This window comes from Papio anubis, chromosome 13 (assembly GCF_008728515.1).
Source record: "Papio anubis isolate 15944 chromosome 13, Panubis1.0, whole genome shotgun sequence".
NCBI classification, from domain to species: domain Eukaryota; kingdom Metazoa; phylum Chordata; class Mammalia; order Primates; family Cercopithecidae; genus Papio; species Papio anubis.
The window spans coordinates 94,685,865-94,704,810 of NC_044988.1; the positions used below are offsets into that span (position 1 = coordinate 94,685,865).

Consider the following 18,946-nt stretch of genomic DNA (forward strand, 5'->3'; position numbering starts at 1 on the left):
AATACTCATTATGCTTTGGGGCAGCCATTTGCTTGCGTGCCTGCCTCATTCTACTAGTTTAGAAAGTTGTTGAGGGCACAGTACTAGGTTTTCTCCTTTTTTTGTATTTCCGGTACCTAATATGTTGCTTGTGTCAGGCACAGAATAAATTCAGATTTTTGTCAATTTTTTTTTTTTTGAGATGGAGTTTCGCTCTGGTTGCCCACGCTGGAGTGCAATGGTGCAATCTCACTTCACTGCAACCTCTGCCTCCCGGGTTCAAGCGATTCTCTTACCTTAAGCCTCCTCAGTAACTGGGATTACAGGCATGCACCACCACACCCAGCTAATTTTATATTTTTAGTAGAGATGGGGTTTCTCCGGGTTGGTCATACTGGTCTTGAACTCCCGACCTCAGGTGATCTGCCCACCTCGGCCGCCCAAAGTGCTGGGATTACAGGCGTGAGCCACCGTGCCTGGCCTTGTCCACATTTTATACATGAAAAAAGGTTACGAGTTTATGTATTATATATTCAGGGCAACTGAACTAATTAATGAAGCATATAGGTCATATAGGTTGTTTCTTTTTTTTTTTTTAGATGGAGTTTCGCTCTTGTCGCCCAGGCTGGAGTGCAGTGACACAATCTCAGCTCACTGCAACCTCTGCAACCTGGGTTTAAGCAATTCTGCCTCAGCCTCCTGAGTAGCTGGGATTACAGGCACCCACCACCACCCCCAGCTAATTTTTGTATTTTTAGTAGAGATGGGGTTTCACCCAGAACAGCCAGGCTGGTCTTAAACTCCTGACCTCAGGTGATCCACCCGCCTCAGCCTCCCAGAGTGCTAGGATTACAGGTGTGAGCCACCGTGCCCAGCTGCATTTAGTAGTTAGCCCGGCCGCATATAGTAGTTGGTTTTTTTTTTTTTTTTTTTTTTTTTTTTTGAGACACAGTGTCACTCTGTCACCAGGCTGGAGTTGCAGTGGCACAATGATCTCGGCTCACTGCAGCCTCCACCTCAGGACTGCTTTCATTAACTATGATACTTCTCATAATTAAAACCATTAGAGCAATGATTCTTTTCTTAGCCTGTGGACTTAGAGCCCCCTAGAGGGTGTTAAGAGTTCCCACATGGAAGTCTACAAAGTCACACATGCATTTTCTGTAGGCTGAATTAATAGGAGTATATATGTCACCATTTAAAAAAATGTACACACATGCCTTTGTGACTAATTCAATAGGAAATCATCTTGGTGAACTAGACATACTGATATCTTTTCAGAGGAAAGCAATATGGAAAGCTATCTCCAACAGTGGAGGAGATTAGAATAACAGCTTTGCATGGTTTGCTGGGGAATCAATAAGGTACAAGAAGGTGTTTTTTAAAAGCAGTTAAATTCAGGTTTCACAGTAATACTTGAAATTTTCCTAGTCATCAGTAGTTCATTCAAATAAGAGGAGAAAGTCTAAAATTGCAGAAATCGAAATTTTAAATGATTAAATCTGTTTCTCTCAATGAAGGTTGCTTCAAGTATATTTCTAGCTGCTACCATAATATTTAATTCTTAATGAGAAATTTTTTTTTTGAGATGGAGTTTCTCTCTTGTCCAAGCTGGAGTGCAATGGCACGATCTCGGCTCACTGCAACCTCTGCCTCCCAGGTTCAGGTGATTCTCTTGCCTCAGCCTCCCGAGTAACTAGGATTACAGGCATATGCCACCATGCCCAGCTAATTTTGTATTTTTGGTAGAGACCAGATTTCTCCATGTTGGTAGTCAGGCTGGTCTTGAACTCCTGATCTCAGGTGATCTACCCACCTCAGCCTCCCAAAGTGCTGGGATTACAGGTGTAAGCCACCGTGCCCGGCCTTTTTTTTCTTTTTGAGACAAAGTCTCACTCTTTTGCCTAGGCTAGAGTGCAGTGGTGCGATTTCAGCTCACTGCAACGTCTGCCTCTTGGGTTCAAGTTTCTCCTGTCTCAGTCTCCTGAGTAGCTGGGATTGCAGCCACCTGCCACCACACCTGGTGAATTTTTGTATTTTTAGTAGAGACAGGGTCTCACCATGTTGGCCAGGCTGGTCTCGAACTCCTGACCTCAAGTGAGCCACCTGCCTTGGCCTCCCAGGGTGCTGGGACTACAGGCGTGAGCCACTGTACCCAACCTAAGAAATTTTTTGCTAACTTGATGGCTGTCTGCTGCCCGGACACACAATATTATGTTTTGTTATCTGTGCCACAGGTATTTCTGTTGTTGATTTAACATTTGTGATCTGGCACAAATTCTAGGTTCAAGGGCATAGCTTAAATAATAATGCTGTAAAATATGTGTGCTGTTTGTATCAGTTTGTTTAGCTACTAGATAAATAAGAGTAGTAAGATTTCATTTATTACTTTGGCAAATATTTATTCAACTCTTGCTATGAACTAGGCCTTCTCCTAATCCCTGAAATTACAGCTGTGAGTGAACAAAGCAAACAAGGCTTGGCTCTATTGTCACTTACCTTCTAGTGGGGAAGCCTTGCAATAAGCACGGTTAACATGCAGGTAGATATCTGTAAAATAATGCTAGATAGGGGCAGTGCTTTTTTTTTTAAAGGCCAGAAGAGGGATTAGGAAGTTATATTTTCTGTTTTAGAAGGAATTGTCTGAGAAGGCCTTTCTAAATACATGTTTGAGTGGAGAGATCTGAATGGAATGAAGATAGTGGATAACCTTTCAGAGAGAGGCCAGCAAATGTGCACACTTTCAGAGAGGGACATGCTTGGCCTGTTCAAGGGACAGCTAGAAGGTAGGTGTTCTGGAGCTGTGTGAACTAGGGTGGGATTGTAGGAGAGGAAATTGGAGAAGTAGCCAGGGGTAGATCTTGTAGGATCTTCAGATTTCATTCTATCATGAAATAAAGCCTTTGGATGGTTTCCAGTAGGGGAATAAAGTAATAAAGTGGTCTGACTTAAGTTTTGTTTTGTTGGTTTCTTTCTTTCTTTCTTTCTTTTTTCTTTTTGAGACCTGTTGCCCAGGCTGGAGTGCAGTGGCATGCTCTCGGCTCACTGCAACCTCTGCCTAACAGATTCTAATAATTCTGCCTCAGCCTCCCGAGTAGCTGTGACTACAGGTGTACATCACCACACCCAACTAATTTTTGTATTTTTAGTAGAAACGGAGTTTCATCATGTTAACCAGGCTGGTCTCAAACTCCTGACCTCAGGTGATCCACCTGCCTTGGCCTCCCAAAGTGCTGGGATTACATGCGTGAGTCTCGGCGCCTGGCCGTGATCTGACTTTTTAATTCACTATGCTATGTAGAGAACAGACTTTAGAAGTACAATAAAAGAAGCAGTGAGATCACTTAGGACGTGGTGATTACACACCTCGTAGTGAGAACTGATGTAATTAGCAATGGGGGGATGGCAGGAATTAGTAGTCAGATTTTAGATATATTTTGAAGATAGAATCAACAGGATATTTTGATTGTGATTAGAAAGAGTACAGTCAAGGATAAATCTGGGGTTAACAAATAGACATTGTATTTGAGGATATACACAGGGTTTACAGCAGCTATCTCTGAGCTGTGGCCTTAGGAGTGAGCTTTTTTTTCTTTTTGCTTATCTGTATTTACCAATTTTTCTACTGAACCTATAATACTTCTGTAGTAAAAAGATAGAGATTATTTGAAAATTAGAGTTAAAAGTGGTATCAAATGTAACCTATTTTTTTTTTCTTTTTTTTCTTTTTTTTTGAGACTGATTCTCGCTCTGTCACCAGGCTGGAGTACAGTGGCGCAATCTCAGCTCACTGCACCCTCTGCCTCCCGGGTTCAAGCAATCCCCCTGCCTCAGCCTTCTGAGTAGCTTGGACTACAGGCGCGCGCCACCATGCCCGGCTAATTTTTTGTATTTTAGTAGAGACGGGGGTTTCACCATGTTGGCCAGGATGGTCTCGATTTCTTGACCTTGTGATTCGCCCGCTTGGGCCTCCCAGAGTGCTGGGATTATAGGAGTGAGCCACCGTGTCTGCCCAAGTGTAACTTAATTCTTAAAGTGTTCTCCTATCCCTTTTGATTTTAGAAAAGAGCTTCAGTGACATACATAAACTTTAAATATTTATCTTTTTACTCTTAGTGATCAGTCTTTGAGCCTTTCCTACACTGAAGATGGTGAAGCTAGATATTCATACTCTGGCTCATCACCTCAAGCAGGAACGCTTATATGTAAACTCTGAGAAACAGCTCATTCAGAGGCTCAATGCAGATGTACTTAAGACAGCTGAAAAGCTGTATCGTACAGCATGGATTGCGAAGCAACAGAGAATCAATTTGGATCGGCTTATCATAACCAGGTAAAGAAATGATTTTCAGGTTTTAAATTTTGTGAACCACTATGATTCTGTAAATAAATTAGTAACTGTAAATAAATGAATCCATTTCCAACAAAGTACATTATTTAAGATAATTTTACATCAACGTTAAGGTGAGTCTTTGCTTATAATACAGTTTATTTTGATTATTAAATAACTTAGGCACTGTTATAGAAAATTATAACTTAAGCATTGACTTTTTTTTTTTTCTTTTTTTTTTGAGACGGAGTCTCGCTCTGTTACCCAGGCTGGAGTGCAGTGGCCGGATTTCAGCTCACTGCAAGCTCCGCCTCCCGGGTTTATGCCATTCTCCTGCCTCAGCCTCCCGAGTAGCTGGGACTACAGGCACCCACCACCTCGCCCGGCTAGTTTTTTTGTATTTTTTAGTAGAGAGGGGGTTTCACCGTGTTAGCCAGGATGGTCTCGATCTCCTGACCTCGTGATCCACCCGTCTCGGCCTCCCATAGTGCTGGGATTACAGGCTTGAGCCACCGCGCCCGGCCTAGCATTGACATTTTATATCACACCAATTGGTTTTGTGTCTTTGTCTGTATAAAATGTTATTGTTGGCTGGGCGTGGTGGCTCACACCTGTAATCCCAGCACTTTGGGAGGCTGAGGTGGGTGGATCATGAGGTCAGGAGTTCAAGACCAGCCTGGCCAAAATGGTGAAACCCCATCTCTACTAAAAATACAAAAATTATCCGGGCGTTGTGGTAGGTGCCTATAATCCCAGCTTCTTGGGAGGCTGAGGCAGAGAACTGGTTGAACCCGGGAGGTGGAGGTTGCAGTGAGCCGAGATCTTGCCACTGCACTGAAACCTGGGCGACAGAACGAGACTCTGTCTCAAAAGAAAAAAAAATGTTGTTGTAGAGAGGAAATTATCTGTTCTGCTTTTCTCCTAATATTTAATATATAGGTTTCCAGCTGGGCGCGGTGGCTCATGCCTGTAATCCTAGCACTTTGGGAGGCCAAGACAGGTGGATCATGAGATCAGGATTTCGAAACCAGACTGACCAAGATGATGAAACCCCATCTGTACTAAAAATACAAAAATTAGCTGGGCATGGTGGCATACGTCTGTAATCCCAGCTACTTGGGAGGCTGAGGCAGAAGAATGGCTTGAACCCGGGAGGTGGAGGTTTCAGTGAACCAAAATTGCACCCCTATACTCTAGCCTGGGCGACTGAGTGAGACTCTGTCTCCCAAAAAAAAAAAAAAAAAAAACAAATTTATCTGTCTATCTATCTATCTATCTATCTATCTATCTATCTATCTATCTATGTTTCCGTGTTTCGATATTGTATAGCTATTTTTTGGGTTTAGAAACCACATATTTTATTGTCTTAATATCTACAAAGAACAGTTTTTATTTTATTTATTTTATTTTATTTTTTGAGTCGGAGTCTTGCTCTGTTGCCCAGGCTGGAGTGCAGTGGCACGATCTCAGCTCACTGCAACCTCTGCCTCCCGGGTTCAAGAAATTCTCCTGCCTCAGCCTCCTGTGTAACTGGGATTACAGATGCGTGCCACCATGCCTGGCTAATTTTTGTATTTTTAGTAGAGACGGGGTTTCATCATGTTGGTCAGGCTGGTCTCAAATTCCTGACCTCGTGATCTGCCCCCTTGACCTCCCAAAGTGCTGGGATTATAGGTATGAGCCACCCCGCTTGGCCAAGAACAGTTTTTAACTCTAAGAATATCAGTGCTGTTGAGAATATAAGCCAGACGCAAAAGAATATGTACTGTATGATTCCATTTGTATGAAGTTCAGAAAGGCAGGACTGATCTTTGATGGCAGAAATCAGAATAATGGTTACTTGTTGGACTTGAGAGGGTGGTATTGACTGGGAAAGGGCATGTGAAAGCATTCTTGGGTGTTTAAAATGTTCCATGTCTTAATCTGAGTGGTGATTACTGGGTGCATAGATGTGTAAAAATTGTTCGAGCTGAACGCTTGACACTTGTGCACTTTACTGTATTTTACCTCAATAAAAATGAGTTAAAAAAAAAAAAAAAGAACAGTGCTATTGTGGGCATTGTGTTTTTTTCCCCACATCTTTTAGGCTTATTTTATTTGGATTTGTTTCCAGAAGCAAAAAGCCTGGTTAAAGGATGTGATTCTGCAGGTCATTACATACTGGCATGTTGCTGTTGAGGACGGTTGAGCAATATGCTGATACGGACTTCATTTTTGTTATTTTTTAGTACTTGAATATTTGTAAACTTTCTTGTGTCCATAAATAAACATAAGCAGTTTAACTGTAGCTGATATTTTTTTTTTTCAGACAGGATCTGGCTCTGTCGCCCAGGCTGGAATGCAGTGGTGTGATCTTGGGTCACTGCTGTCACAAGCCCCTGAGCTCAAGCGATTCTCCCACCTCAGCTTCCTGAGTGCTGGGACTACAGGCACACGCCACCACATCTAGCTAATTTTCATTTTTTTTTTTTTTGTAGAGATGGAGTTTCACCATGTTTTCCAGGCTGGTCTCGAACTCCTGGGCTCAAGTGATTCTCCCACCTTGGCCTCCCAAAGTGCTGGGATTACAGGTGTGAGCCACTGTGCCCATCCTGCAGCTAATTTTAATTTAGTTCATAAGAGGGCTGGACAGTTTTTAGGATCTACAAACTGATAATTTTCTTTCTTTCTTTTTTTTTTCCAGACAGAGTCTTGCTCTGTTGGCCAGGCTGGAGTGTAGTGGCATGATCTTGGCTCACTGCATCCTCTACCTTCTGAGTTCAAGCGATTCTCCTGCCTCAGCCTTCCAAGTAGCTGGGATTATAGGTGCCTGCCACCATGCCTGGCTAATTTTTGTATTTTTAGAAGAGATGGGAGTTTTGCCATGTTGACCAGGCTGGTCTCGACCTCCTGGCCTCAAATGATTTGCCTGCCTCAGCCTCCCAAAGTGCTGGCATTACGGGTGTGAGCCACTGCACCCAGCCCCAATACTTTTCATTGATTCTGTTTTGATATGAGGAAATTGTCCTTTGTACATTTTAGTTTTGTCTTCCTTTACTCATTGAGTTGCTGTTGGTCTAAAAAATTTTAGCAGTTCAGAGTGATCTTATTGTTGGGACTGTAATCAACTCATATATCCATGTTTGGATATAGCATATGTGTTATTATTAATACTATTATTTTGCTTGTTTGCTCATTTTTTTTTAGTGCTGAAGCTTCCCCTGCTGAATGTTGCCAACATGCCAAAATTTTGGAAGATACACAATTTGTTGATGGGTATAAGCAATTGGGATTTCAGGAGACTGCTTATGGAGAATTCTTGAGTCGATTGAGGGAAAATCCTCGTCTTATTGCCTCCTCTTTGGTTGCTGGAGAGAAACTTAATCAGGAGAACACACAAAGTGTTATTTACACAGTTTTTACGTCCCTATATGGCAATTGCATCATGCAAGAAGATGAAAGCTACCTCCTTCAGGTTTTGCGATACTTGATTGAATTTGAACTTAAAGAAAGTGACAACCCTAGGCGACTTTTGAGGAGAGGAACTTGTGCCTTCAGCATCTTATTTAAACTTTTTTCTGAAGGACTGTTTTCTGCCAAACTTTTCCTCACAGCCACTTTACATGAGCCAATTATGCAACTCCTTGTTGAAGATGAAGATCACCTGGAAACAGATCCAAACAAGCTAATTGAGAGGTTCTCCCCATCTCAGCAGGAAAAACTCTTTGGAGAGAAGGGCTCAGACAGATTCAGGCAAAAAGTTCAAGAAATGGTGGAGTCCAATGAAGCCAAACTAGTGGCTTTGGTGAACAAATTTATTGGTTATCTCAAACAGAACACATATTGTTTTCCACATAGTTTAAGGTGGATCGTGTCTCAGATGTACAAAACCCTCTCCTGTGTAGATAGGCTGGAAGTGGGGGAGGTCAGGGCAATGTGTACTGATCTCCTGTTGGCCTGCTTCATTTGTCCTGCAGTTGTCAATCCAGAACAGTATGGAATAATTTCTGATGCTCCTATTAATGAGGTAGCACGATTTAATCTGATGCAGGTATGCTTTTGCTATTATTATTAATGTGACATTTAGTTTAAAATCAGTTGATTGGGCTGTGGGGGTGGGAACAAATAATATGACGACAATATTTGTATAATCTTACGACATTTTCTCAACCAGCTCTAAGTATTTGCATCTTATTAAATAAAAGCAGTAATACTGGAATTTAAAACTATGGTGGTCACAAAACATTTTGTCTTTGTCTATTTTTTGAGGCGGAGTCTTATTCTATCACCCAGGCTGTAGTGCAGTGGTGCATTCTCAGCTCACTGCAACCTCCGCCTCCCAGGTTCAAGCAATTCTCCTGCCTCAGCCTCCTGAGTAGCTGGGATTACAGGCCTGTACCACCACTTCTGGCTAATTTTTGTATTTTTGGTAGAGAGGGGGTTTCACCATGTTAGTCAGGCTGGTCTCAAACTCCTGACCTTGTGATCTGCCCGCCTCGGCCTCCCAAAGTCCTGGGATTACAGGCATGAGCCACTGCACCCGGCTCTGTTTGTTTTTAAATGGAATCCTCACGCACTTGAATGTAGAGTTGATTAGATTTTCTAGAACAAGTCCACCATCCCTTTTCTATAATTTCAGAACCCAAAATGAACAAAAACTGAATGTCTTCTATGCCTTATTTGGTAGCAAAACCTGTGCTGAAGTAACATGAGGCTATTCACAATTTTTTTTTTTTTTTTCATTTTTCTTTTTTGAGATGAAGTTTCACTCTTGTTGCCCAGGCTGGAGTGCAATGGTGCGATCTTGGCTCACTGCTACCTCCGCCTCCTGGGTTCAAGCGATTCTCCTGCCTCAGCTTCCTGAGTAGCTGAGATTACAGGGGAACGCCACCATGCCCAGCTATATTTATAATTGTTATTCCATTTAGTGCTAGTGAATACTCATATTTTGTTGCAGAAATGTTGATTCATTTGATTACAAAATGCCATCTGTATATTGAACATGTTGTGTATATACACTGCATTACCTTTCTAAAATCTCTGAATTCTGAAATCTGAAACTCTTCTAAGAGTTTCAGAAAGAGGATTTTTGGATGTATATTTTTTTTGCAATCATCTGAACGACTGAAGTCATGTTATTATTTCTTCATGGACTCTTTTCATCACACCTTATCCCTCAGATATAGTGTGAAGAACTGGTGTTTATTTAGAATAGACTATTTTTGGGTGATTTTTATTTTTTATTTTATTATTATTATTATTATTTGGAGACGGAGTCTTGCTCTGTTGCCCAGGCTGGAGTGCAGTGGCGTGATCTCGGCTCACTGCAACCTCTGCCTCCTGGCTTCAGGTGACTCTCCTGCCTCAGCCTCCTGAAAAACTGGGATTATAGGTGCGTGCCACCATGCCTGGCAAATTTTTTGTATTTTTAGTAGAGACGGGGTTTCACCGTGTTAGCACCGGGATGGTCTTGATCTCCTGACCTCGTGATCCGCCTGCCTCAGCCTCCCAAAGTGCTGGGATTACAGGCGTGAGCCACTACGCCCAGCCGTTTTATTATTTTTTTTAGACGGAGTTTTGCTCTGTTGCTCATGTTGTAGTGCAATGGCACAATCTCATCTCACTGCAACCTCCGCCTCCGGGATTCAAGTGATTCTCCTGCCTCAGCCTCCCAAGTGCCTGGGATTACAGGCATGCACCACCACACCTGGCTAATTTTGTATTTTCAGTAGAGACGGGGTTTCACCATGTTGGTCAGGCTGGTCTCGAACTCCTGACCTCAGATGATCTGCCTGCCTTGGCCTCCCAAAGTACTGGGATTACAGGTGTGAGCCACCACACCCAGCCTTGGGTGATTTTTAAAAAATGATTAGCTCAGACTTGGTGCAGTGGCTCTCACCTGTAATCTCAGCACTTTGGGAGGCCAAGGTGGGCAGATCGTTTGAGGTCGGGATTTTGAGACCAGCCTGGGCAACACAGTGAGACCCCCCCACCACCCCATATCTATTTTAAAAAAAAAAAAAAGTTAGCCGGCTGCGGTGGCTCATGCCTATAATCCCAGCACTTTGGGAGGCCCAGGCGGGCGGATCACCTGATGTCCGGAGTTCGAGACCAACCTGACCAACATGGAGAAACCCCGTCTCTACTAAAAATACAAAATTAGCCAGTGTGGTGTCGCATGCCTGTAATCACAGTTACTTGGGAGGCTGAGGCAGGAGAATTGCTTGAACCTGGGAAATGAAGGTTGCAGTGAGGTGAGATTGCGCCAATGCACTCCAGCCTGGGCAACAAGAGTGAAACTCCATCTCAAAAAAAATTAATTAATTAATTAAAAAAATAAAAAATCAGAAAAAAAGGATTAGCTCTTTTTTATGATCAGTTATATCACCTTGGGGTGTTTAACAGTTCACTATATAGAAATGCCTGAAATAAAGTTAACTTTTTTTTTAAACTTTTATAAATTAAAAAAAATTATATGGAGCTCTTCACAAATTTGTGTCATCCTTGCACAGGTGCCATGCTAATCTCTGTGGAGTTCCAATTTTAGTATGTGCTTCTGAAGTGAGCACAAAATTTTTGACTCCTTATCCATGAAACAGTAGGGTTTTTTTTTTTTTTTTTTAAGACAGAGTCTCACTCTGTCACGCAGGCTGGAGTGCGGTGGTGCCATCTTAGCTCACTGTAGCCTTTGAACACCTGGGCTCAAGTGACCCTCCTGCCTCACCCTCCTGAGTAACTGGGACTGGACGTGTGTACCAGCACACCTGGCTCATTTTAAAAATATTTTTGTAGAGACAGGGTCTTGCTTTCTTGTCCAGGCTGGTCTTGAACTCCTGGCCTCAGGTAATCCTCCTACCTTGGCCTCTCAAAGTGCTGGGATTATAGGCGTAAGCCACTGTGCCTGGCCCATGAAACACTTAAATTTATTCTTATGGTATATAATGTATTTGTAGTTTTTTTTTTTTTTTTTTTTTTTTGTCATTCCAGTAGAGATTGAATCACATATTTTCAGAGTCAGTAAAAAGGGGGTCTTGTCCCAGATATTAAGAAGAGGATGCTGTAATAACTTTCATTAGCCTTTAAAAAGAGTACAGTAACAACTTTTGCCAGTAGGGTCCTTGTTCTATGAATTAGTATTTACTTTATCAAACCAGCTTATGTTAGGTAGGAATCATTCGCTTTTAAATCTAGGAAAATAATTCTACCTTGAGTGCTTTATGAACTCTATAGGGTAATGTTCTTAATATTAACTTAAGGTAATTTAATGAATGAGTCAGCTTTTACAAATTAATTTAAAAAGCTCTAAACACATGAAAAGTACAGTGTCAGAAACAAATGTAGTTGTGCTTTTCCCCCCTAATGTTAACACATAATGTTCCCCCTTATGTGTTAAAGAGAAATTAAAGCAAAAATTTATACTGTCTCTAACTCTTAATCTAAAAATAGCAAAAGCCAACATAAGGTACACATCTTTGGGGGATACTATTTCATATGCCTGGTCAGGTGGTATGAATAGTATTATGAAACAGATTTTGAGAATTGAATAGATGTGCTTGCTTTCACAGAGAGGCATTTATGAGTATCTGTCTGTAGCTTATGTTTCCCTACCGCTGCTTTGGGTTGCAGGTAGGCCGCCTTTTGCAGCAGTTAGCAATGACTGGCTCTGAAGAAGGAGATCCCCGAACAAAGAGCAGCCTTGGAAAATTTGACAAAGTAAGAATAAATACGATTTCTAGAAAATTCTGAAGTATTAGTGAGCCTAACTGTTCTCTTTATTAAATCTTGTCCTTAGGTGATGTCTGAATTAAATGTTCTTTTAATTAGCTACAGTATTGGATCAGCAGCATTTAAAGATGATTAACTCCCACAGACGTATTGAGGAGATGCCATCATAAAGAGAATCAAAGAGCTATTAAGATTATTTTATTTTAAAAAGTTTTTTTTTTTTTTTGAGATGGAGTCTTGCTCTGTTACCTAGGCTGGAGTGTGGTGGCGTGATCTTGGCTCACTGCACCCTCTGCCTCCAGGTTCAAGCGACTCTCTGCCTCACCCTCCCCGGTAGCTGGGAATAGAGGCGCATGCCACCACGCCTGGCTAATTTTTGTATTTTTAGTAGAGACTGGGTTTCACCATCTTGGCCAGGCTGGTCTTGAACTCCTGGCCTTGTGATCTACCCAACTCGGCCTCCCAAAGTGCTGGGATTACAGGCGTGAGCTACCGCACCTGGCCAACTTTTAAATTTTTGAGTCGGTGTCTCACTCTGTTGCCCAGGCTGGAGTGCAGTGGTGTGATCATGGCTCAAACTCCTGGGCTCAAGCAGTCCTTCCACCTCAGCCTCCCAAGTACCTGGGCTATAGGGGCATGCTACCATGCCTGTCTGTTTTTATTGTTATAGAGATGAGGTGTTGCTATGTTGCCCAGACTGATCTTGACTCCTGGCCTCAAGCGATCTTCCTGCCTCAGCATTCCAGCGTGCTAGGATTATAGACGTCAGCCACCATGCCTGGTCGATAATTGTTTAATTTTAAGTGTAGTTTATAAGTTAACATCCATGACATTGTTCAATTAATTTAGTTAAATAAAGTTTTAATCAGTCTTACTTTGATTAAGCTATACATTCAACCTATGAAAATTCAAGGATATTTGAGTAAAATTTCCCTTCCCCCTCTCATCTCTAGTCTTCATTCCCCGCCCCCAACAAAAGATTTTTTTTGAGACTGAGTTTCCCTGTTGTCACAGAGGTTTGCTGTTGTCACCCAGACCAGAGTGCAATGGCGTGATCTCGGCTCACTGTTAACTCTGCCTCCCAGGTTCAAGCAATTCTCCTGCCTCAGCCTCCTAGTAGCTGGAATTATAGGTGTGAGCCACCATGCCTGGCCCCCGAAAGATTCTTGATGTTATCAGGTTGTGAATCCTTCTAGAGGTCAATATGTATACAAGCAAATTCCTACGTACACTATATACTTCAACCACTCCTTCCCCTTTCAGAAATAGTAGCACAATGTATATACTGTTCTGTGTTGTGTTATGTTTGTCTCCAACATCTTATTGTTATTTTCTTTTTTTTTGAGACAGGGTCTCACTTTGTCACCCAGTGACGCCATCTCAGCTCACGGCAGTCTTGACCTCCCTGGCGCAAGCAATCCTCCCACCTCAGCTTCGCAAGTAGCTGGGACTACAGGTGCGCGCCACCACACCTGGCTAATTTTGGTATTTTTTGTAGAGACAAGGTTTTGCCCTGTTGCCCAAGTGGTTTCGAACTTCTGAGCTCAAGCAGCCCACCCACCTTGGCTGCCCAAAGTGCTGGGATTGCAGGCATACACCACCACACCCAGCCCCAAGATTTTAGACTATACGTTATAAAAAGAGTTTAATGTTTTAGGTTGGGTGCAGTGGCTCATGCTTGTAGTCCTAGTGCTGGGCACACTTTGGGAAGCTGAGGTGGGTGGATCGCTTGAGCTCATAAGTTTGAGACCAGTCTGGGCAACATGGTGAAACCCCATCTCTACAAAAAAATACAAAAATTAGGCCAGGCGGGGTGGCTCACACTTGTATTTCTAGCATTTTGGGAGGCTGAGGCGGGTGGATCACCTGAGGTCAGGAGTTCCAGACCAGCCCGTGCAACATGGCAAAACCCCATCTCTACTAAAAATACAAAAGTTAGCCGGGCATTGTCATGGCTCCTATAATCCCAGCTACTCTGGAAGCTGAGGCAAGAAAATTACAGTGAGGGAGGAGGTGCGCAGAGGTTGCAGTGAGCCAAGATGGCGCTATTTCACTCCAGCCTGGGCAAAAGAGTGAAACTTCGTCTCCAAAAAAAAAAAAAATTATTTAACATCTTAAAAAAATATGATTTTTAAGATGTTAAAATGTTTTCATGCTTGTCCACTTTAATCAGAAATTTCTTTCCAGTATTTTAAAGGGAAATGTTTCACTGTTGTTTCCCTGTTTTAACAGAGCTGTGTTGCCGCGTTCCTTGATGTTGTGATTGGGGGCCGTGCAGTGGAGACCCCTCCATTGTCTTCCGTTAATCTTCTGGAAGGATTGAGCAGAACTGTGGTTTATATAACCTATAGTCAGCTTATTACTCTGGTAATGGCTTCATTGTTTAATAGAATTTTCTCAAAAGTCTTTTAGCTAAGTGTGAGCAGAGACATACATGAGTACATTGTGTGGGAAATACATATTGTATTTGTAAAAGTGATTTCACTAGCTAATGTTCTTTGCTTTTGCCAGGTGAATTTTATGAAGAGTGTGATGTCTGGAGATCAACTGAGAGAAGATAGAATGGCTCTTGACAATTTATTGGCAAACCTACCCCCAGCCAAGCCAGGAAAAAGCAGCAGTTTAGAAATGACTCCCTACAATACACCTCAGCTGTCTCCGGCAACCACTCCAGCAAATAAAAAGAATCGATTACCTATAGGTAAAGAGAATTTCTTGTATCGGAGCTTTCTCTTAAGTTTAATATTTCGTTAGCCTTTGTTATTGCTCGGTGTTTTGGAATATATGTTTAAGTACTTGGGAAAGTCTTTCTCTTCATGTTTACTGATGGTATTTCAATTTTTAGAAATTGTATCAGATTAGTTAAGGTTTATCAGTAGGCTTTAGCTTTGTCTATCTACTTTTCTATCCATAGTATACTTTGTTCAAATTTTATTGTCTTTTCTTGAAAACATTTTGGAAATGTTATAAGTAGTCATTTTTAAAACTATGTAGCCCTTAGTAGTTTTAAAGATGGTGGCACGTGCCTTGTGGTCCCAGCTACTTGGGAGGCTGAGATAGGGAGATTGCTTGAGCCTGGGAAGTCGAGGCTGCAGTGAACCATGATCATGCCATTGCACTTCAGCCTCAGTGACAGAGTGAGACCCTATCTCAAAAAAAAAAAAAAAAATTAGGTAGCCCCCTCATTTCTACAAAGTTCTAAATAATGTAATAAACAATATTATTTTAGAAGTTTCCATCAATAAAGTGGAAAATAATAGTATTTTTCTATTATTATTTTCATTAATAATAATCACTGTTTTATCAACTGAGCTAAGATATCTTAATGTTATAAAATAAAGCAAAAGTTTCATTTTATTTTTTCAAGTTTGCTTATTTAAGAATTCTGTTTAATTAAGACTTATTTGCTTGGTTAATATTTGTTATCTCTCTGTCTACAAAAAAATTAATTGAGCATATACCGTGTTCCATACTCTGGGTAGGCACTTTATAAATGTTGTTTCATTTAATCCCCACAAAAGTCCTGTGAGAGTGGATGTGTCTTGCACATGAGACATTGTGATAGACACTGGATACAAAGACCATTAGAACCTGCCCTTACTCGTTGGCTATTGATAGTTTAGTTAGGGAGAACAAGAAGAGACTAGTACCCTTCAGCGTACTATGCATTCTGGGGAGATAAGTATGAGGGTTATGGGGACACCTAACTTAGCCAAAATGGTGATGGTATCAGGAGAAGATCTTGGAGCAGGTGAAGCCTGTTTGCGCTTTGTGATGAATGGAAGTTAGGCAAAGTAAACAAGATGGGGAAAAAGTGTTTAAGCCAGGGGAACAGGATTATTTTAGTGCCTGCCTAATTATAATGAGGAACTCAGCAACACTTAGTGAACATAGTTCTTTTTAATTTATGCATTTTGCAGAGAGGGATTTTGCTTTTAAACTTCTGTGAGCTAATTCATTAAGAACTGCCAGTTTCTTAAAATTAATCTACCTTATATTTAACATAACGTGGAATTGTATCAACAGGAGTGTGGCATCATACTCTTCAAGTCTTTGTCTTATTGTATCACCCCAATATGTCAGTTTTCAAAATAAAAAATAGAAAAAGGGGTTTTGCACTTCATGGGTTTTGTTTTTTTTTTTTTGGAAATGGAGTCTCGTTCTTGTTGCCCAGGCTGGAGTGCAGTGGCACAGTCTCGGCTCACTGCAACCTCTACCTCCCGGGTTCAAGCGATTCTTCTGCCTCAGCCTCCCTAGTGGCTGGGATTATAGATGCCCGCCACCATACCTGGCTAATTTTTGTATTTTTAGTAGAGATGGGGTTTTGCCATGTTGGCCAGGCTCGTCTTGAACTCCTAACCTCAGGTGATCCACCCGCCTCGGCCTCCCAAAGTGCTGGGATTACAGGTGTGAGCCACCATGTCCGGGCATTTAATGGTTTTTTTATGGGCTGTTTGCACTCTGTTCACATGATGAAGTAAATGATTTTTAGTAAATCAGAGATTTTTTTTTTCCATTGTTCACTGCTATACATTAGTTTTTTCATTTCCCATTTTCTAAAAGTGTCATTAAATATGAGTCTGATGGAAAGTGAATTTCAAATGTATGCCCAGTATTATTTTGTATAGTCTTGTTATCTGGCTATTGCATTTATTTCGTATCTTAAAAAATTTGTCCATTGTTCAGAGTGTTGATTTTCTTTCTATTTAATGCTTTCGCAACCCAGGACAACAGTTAGCAGCCATCACTGCCTGGGATTCCTCAGCTACCAATATTACCACTCATATTACACTAGTAACCCCGTTTGGTGGGTAATAGGCTGTTCTTATCTTCTTTTATAATTTTATTTAAGAAATAGTTTATAAAAGTATGCTCCATGTGCATGTTGCTTTTACTTTATGTAAATTGCTACATAAAATTTGATTGCTTGCATTTTTATAAATTATAGTTGCAGAGTTTGTTACGATTCGTAGATCTGTTTATGAACTTGAATTTCAATTTGCAATTCAATGGAAGATAGGGTAAGCAAATAAAGGTGTGAGTAGGCCTGTTTTAGACTTGGAAATTGATGTGTGCTCTGTGACTAATGAACATTAATCAGCATTGTAAAGAAAGATGATTATTTATATTTCTGCTTCTGTCTTCAAGTAGGTCAGCTTTCATACAATGTGAAGTTGACTTTTGCTGCTACTATAGTTGTTTTTGCTTTATGTCTCTATTTTTCATTATTTTGTACCAAAACATAATTTCTATTTAGTATTCTGGTTGTACTGAATTTTATTGCCCTCTGAAAGAAAATAGAAACTTTTTTTTTTCTTGATTTTTTTTTTTTTTTTTGAGACAGAGTCTAGCTCTTGTTGCCTAGGCTGGAGTGCAATAGCATGATCTCGGCTCACCACAACCTCTGCCTCCCAGGTTCAAGCCATTCTCCTGCCTCAGCCTCCCGAGTAGATGAGATCACTGGCGTGTGCCACCATGCCCAGCTAATTTTGTATTTGTAGTAGAGATGGGGTTTCTCCATGTTGGTCAGGCTGGACTTGAACTCCCGGCCTCAGGTGATCTACCTGCCTCAGCCTCCCAAAGTATTGAGATTACAGGCATCAGCCACTGCACCCAGCCTTCTTTTTTTTTTTTTTTTTTTGAGACGGAGTTTCACTCTTATTGTGCAAGCCAGAGTGCAACGGTGTGATCTAGGCTTACTGCAACCTCCACCTCCCAGGTTCAAGTGATTCTCCTGCCTCAGCCTCCCAAGTAGCTGGGATTACTTACAGGTGCCCGCCACCATGCTCAGCTAACTTTTTGTATTTTTAGTAGAGACAGGGTTTCACTATGTTGGCCAGGCTGGTCTCGAACTCCTAACCTCAGGTGATCCACCTGCCTCAGCCTCCCAGAGTGCTAGGATTACAGGCGTGAGCCACTACACCCAGCAGTTATTTTAGAAAAATGTATTTTTTGTTTGCTTGTACGCAGGGGAAAGAAACAAAAATAATTGAAGCCTTTATTAATTTATACTGTTTCCAAAGCAGAAAGGACCTTTTATCCAGACATAAAGAAATTTTCTCTCTTGTATCTTTGAAAAGACATTAATACATTTCGGGGGGAAAAGTACATTTAAAAACTGATTCTGGGCTGGACACGGTGGCTCATGCCTATAATCCCAGCGCTTGGGGAAGCCGAGGTGGTGGATCACCTGAGATCAGGAGTTTGAGACCAGCCTAACCAACATGGCAAAACCCCATCTCTACTAAAAGTACAAAATTCACTGAGTGTGGTGGTGGCTGCCTCTAATCCCAGCTACTCAGGAGGCTGAGGCAGGAGAATTGCTTGAACCCAGCAGGTGGTGATTGCAGTGAGCCGAGATTGCGCCACTGTACTCTAGCTTGGGCAACAAGAGAGAAACTCTGTCTCAAAAAAACAAACACTGATTCTGGTTTTGTTAACAGTTGCCTAACTAAAGTATCTTATTTATGTGGCTATTAGGTTTTCATATGAAATTTTCTTTTTTCTTTTCTTTTTTTTTTTGAGATGGAGTCTCACTCTGACGCCCAGGCCAGAGTGCAGTGGTGCAGACTTGGCTCACTGCAATGTCCGCCTGACTGGTTCAACTGATTCTCTTTTCTCAGCCCTCCGAGTAGCTGGGATTACAGGTGTACGTCACCATGCCTGGCTAATTTTTTGTATTTTAGTAGAGACGGAGTTTTACTGTGTTGCCCTGGCCGGTCTCGAATTCCTGAGCTCAGGCAATCCACCCGCCTCAGCCCCGCAAAGTGCTAGGATTACAGGTGTAATCCCTCATATGGAATTTTCTGATGCTTGTAAGTTCAGTTACCAGTATGGGAGACCTGTAGCAGTTACATCGTTTTATAGGAAAATTAGTCAAGGCATCTTAAAAAGATAAGAAATGAGGTAATGCTTTTTTTGTCACTCCAAGTC

General features: G+C 41.6%; 1 protein-coding gene and 1 pseudogene across 13 annotated transcripts in view; one reads left to right on the forward strand and one right to left on the reverse strand.

The window, feature by feature from the left end:
* Positions 1-18,946, forward strand: part of GAPVD1 (GTPase activating protein and VPS9 domains 1) — a 108,929-nt gene that overhangs the window by 36,632 nt on the left and 53,351 nt on the right. For 7 of the 13 annotated variants that reach the window (XM_021927652.2, XM_021927653.2, XM_021927654.2 and 4 more), the window contains 6 exons: positions 4,096-4,312; positions 7,496-8,339; positions 11,915-12,001; positions 14,246-14,380; positions 14,525-14,714; positions 16,740-16,820. In XM_021927652.2, the coding sequence (XP_021783344.1) occupies positions 4,128-4,312; positions 7,496-8,339; positions 11,915-12,001; positions 14,246-14,380; positions 14,525-14,714; positions 16,740-16,820 (1,522 nt within the window). In that variant the 5' untranslated portion in view covers positions 4,096-4,127. Of the gene's footprint in view, positions 1-2,612; positions 2,766-4,095; positions 4,313-7,495; positions 8,340-11,914; positions 12,002-14,245; positions 14,381-14,524; positions 14,715-16,739; positions 16,821-18,946 lie in introns of those variants that run through there. The other 6 variants (XM_021927657.2, XM_021927659.2, XM_021927661.2 and 3 more) reach the window with 2 other exon arrangements.
* Positions 10,755-10,855, reverse strand: LOC116270220 (annotated as a pseudogene).